Source organism: Loa loa (genome assembly GCF_000183805.2).
Source record: "Loa loa unplaced genomic scaffold supercont3.156, whole genome shotgun sequence".
Taxonomy (NCBI): Eukaryota; Metazoa; Nematoda; class Chromadorea; order Rhabditida; family Onchocercidae; genus Loa; species Loa loa.
In genome coordinates, this window is record NW_018108336.1 from 137,013 (window position 1) to 139,843 (window position 2,831).

At 31.8% G+C, this 2,831-nt stretch overlaps 1 protein-coding gene across 1 annotated transcript in view; it reads right to left on the reverse strand.

Moving 5' to 3' along the window:
* Positions 1-614: 614 nt before the first annotated feature.
* Positions 615-2,831, reverse strand: part of LOAG_14266 (hypothetical protein) — a gene marked incomplete at both ends in the record, with an annotated part of 3,323 nt that continues 1,106 nt past the window's right edge. Inside the window, 6 exons of the mRNA XM_020448785.1 lie at positions 615-803; positions 1,168-1,301; positions 1,536-1,714; positions 1,927-2,046; positions 2,291-2,382; positions 2,468-2,619. Coding sequence (XP_020301096.1) covers positions 615-803; positions 1,168-1,301; positions 1,536-1,714; positions 1,927-2,046; positions 2,291-2,382; positions 2,468-2,619 — 866 coding nt within the window. The remainder of the gene's footprint in view (positions 804-1,167; positions 1,302-1,535; positions 1,715-1,926; positions 2,047-2,290; positions 2,383-2,467; positions 2,620-2,831) is intronic.

Below are 2,831 nucleotides of genomic sequence, written 5' to 3' on the forward strand. Positions count from 1 at the left end.
ATTGCTTTTGCATCGTAGATAAATTCAATACTAACATGCTCTGTAATGACACAGCCCGCATGCTTTTTTTGCAGTATAGACCCACGTATTTTGGCGATCTTTGACAATAGCCTTTTTTTGCCCATCTTTCGCAATATGTATACAGATTTTTGCAATCTGCAATTTGAAAAAGGACAATAATTCCACATTTTAAAAAAATCAATGCTTAAGGAAGTGAAGAAATGCTTTTTGCCAAGTAATTTTGAGAGAAGAGGAAAATGAAATTAAAAAGAGTAAAGGGTAGGAGTTGTTATTTGATGACAAATGTTAATGAGAAATTGATGAAGTCATCATGAAAAAGTTAAGTGACAAAGGCATTTTTTTGTCATTATAATTAGTGATGATTATTCTGTTAGTATTATCATATTTAAACGTTCAGAAGAAAAATTTTAATAAATCTATCAAATTTCAGGTGATATTCAATGAAAAAATGCAATCAAAAGTATTTCGAATCAAAATTTTGGAAATTTGAAGTGACATCAATTTGTTGGTACTGAAAATGCCTGTGATCACCGTCGCTTTACGCTTTTACGGTAATACTAATAGCTCTGGATTTTCCCGTGATTAATGGTCTTTTAGTTCAGATATGGATAAAATGGATGTATTGTTATACCACTTGGGACAAAAGTGGTTTCATCGGTCATTGTAGTAGGAGTTGATGTTATTCGTGCCATTGATCTTTTGTCGCATTTATAAAGCTTGTTTATCTTTTTGACATCGATAGCGCTCAGCCCGTATCGTTGTCCAATTTCCGCCTTTCGATCCTGAATTCTTAGCATATACTGCTTGGTGGTAGTACAAATATGTAATTTGCTTAGAAATAAATCTTTGGGAAATGATTTTGAAAAAGGATATAAAATTTGAATGATAACAAAATTATACATTGGCGTAATAATTATTTCAACATTCAAAAGAATCGAGCAATGCCAGCCATTGAACTTTTCTATTTAATTCCATCTATTGCTTGAAAATAAAATAATTCAGAATACTCAGCCGCAGAGACTAACAGATAGCAGGGCTTTTAAAGCTTATTTGAAGCTTTTCGGAGTATGTATGTGTCAACCTTTACCAACTGTTATTATCTTACATTATAATAAATTTCCTAGCAGAGAAAAATAAATTACAAACTTTAGGTACAATAGTTGGTTTTCCATTACGGGAAAATGCATATTCGGGATAGTGCATCACCGAATTATAATCGTAAGGCATTCCCAACGAATTAATAACTTTTCCGGGATATTTGTCAAAGTTCGATTGCTTCCCTAGAATTTGACGAAGATTAAATTTTATTTTTAAAATATTTCTGAGGGATTAGCTTGGTCAGTTAGGGAAATTATGGTAAGAAAAGGCGGCTATGAATTTTTCATCCGATCTCTTTTAAATTGGAAAAATTGAGTCTCAAATATGTTTACATTGATTGCTTTCATAATAATCCAGTTAAACTTAACACTGATTAAGAAGGAAGAGAGAGTTCCAAGCTTAAGTGTATCGAGTACCGGGTATAATGTTTTCCATTATGATATTTATATATTCATCGCGTTCGGTACGTGAATGCTCGTGAAGAAACCCAATCGCATGCATCAACTCATGCACAATGACTCCCTTTATATAACATTTTCCAGCTGCTAACAGTACATTCTGTTTGCCGCCAGCTCGTCCAACAAATGACGAACAACTAAATTAATTTAGATTAATTCTAATTTAAAAGTAACTGATACTAGCACAGGTACTGGAAATCTTCGTTAAGTATAATTACTCGAATACTTCCAAAAAATTGCTCATATTCCAAGTAAAACTAACAAATAATTAAGTCAACAGATGGAAAAAATATACAAAATTATGTGTTAATCAATCAATGATATTTAATGAAAAAATGATGAAAACAACCTGGAGGGTACACTCCTTCTGATAAAGATATAATCGATATCACTATCAGTTTTTGGTACAAATTTTATGCAGGTTTTTTCGTGGTAATCACTGAATGCTTGCGCAATGACTACCCTTTCCCTGCAAATCTATTGTGTTTTTCTAGTTTACTGTTACAGAAAAATTTCATAGATGGAGGGATAAAATGATAAAATGAAACCTAAAAGGAATAGTTTTAAAGCATTCTTTAGAGTCATTGAATGATTTCGAAATATACCATTTTCAATAATATGAAATTGCATTTGTGCGGTTTTTTCTGTATTTAAAATTTTGAGTTGCTAGTATTAAAATTTTCCTTTTCTCTAAAATAATTTCGAAGACAAACCTTTCAGTCATTCCATCTTCCAATACATATGGTACTCTTCCATCTGTCCATAGCCTAGCCTTATATAGTGCCAAATTTAATGCGTTATGATACTGCAAAAACAATGAAGTTTGAACCTTCAGACAAAATTTCATTATCAGATATAATCAATCATTCATTGATATGAATGAAACATACAGAGAGATTAAACACGTTATCGTATGGATCCAGTGGTTCGTCTTTTAAAATCCATTGTGATATTATTGTTGCCATATCGATACCCAAGATGTCACCCTCAAAGAGCTCAGAATTCATAATTGAACTTAGTCGTTCCTGGCTGACATTCTCCACTGGAATTCCCTTTTTCTTTTCCAGAAATTCGATTAAATTTTTACAGACACACAAATAAGCCAGTTATTAGATGAGTATATTGCTGTCTCACTAATATTTATAGAATTAGTTCATATTAGGTATATAGCAGATGAAACGAGATGACAAAGCTACACAAAACTAGATGACAGAACTACAAAGACTTCCTAAAATAGTAGATTAAAAAGATCTT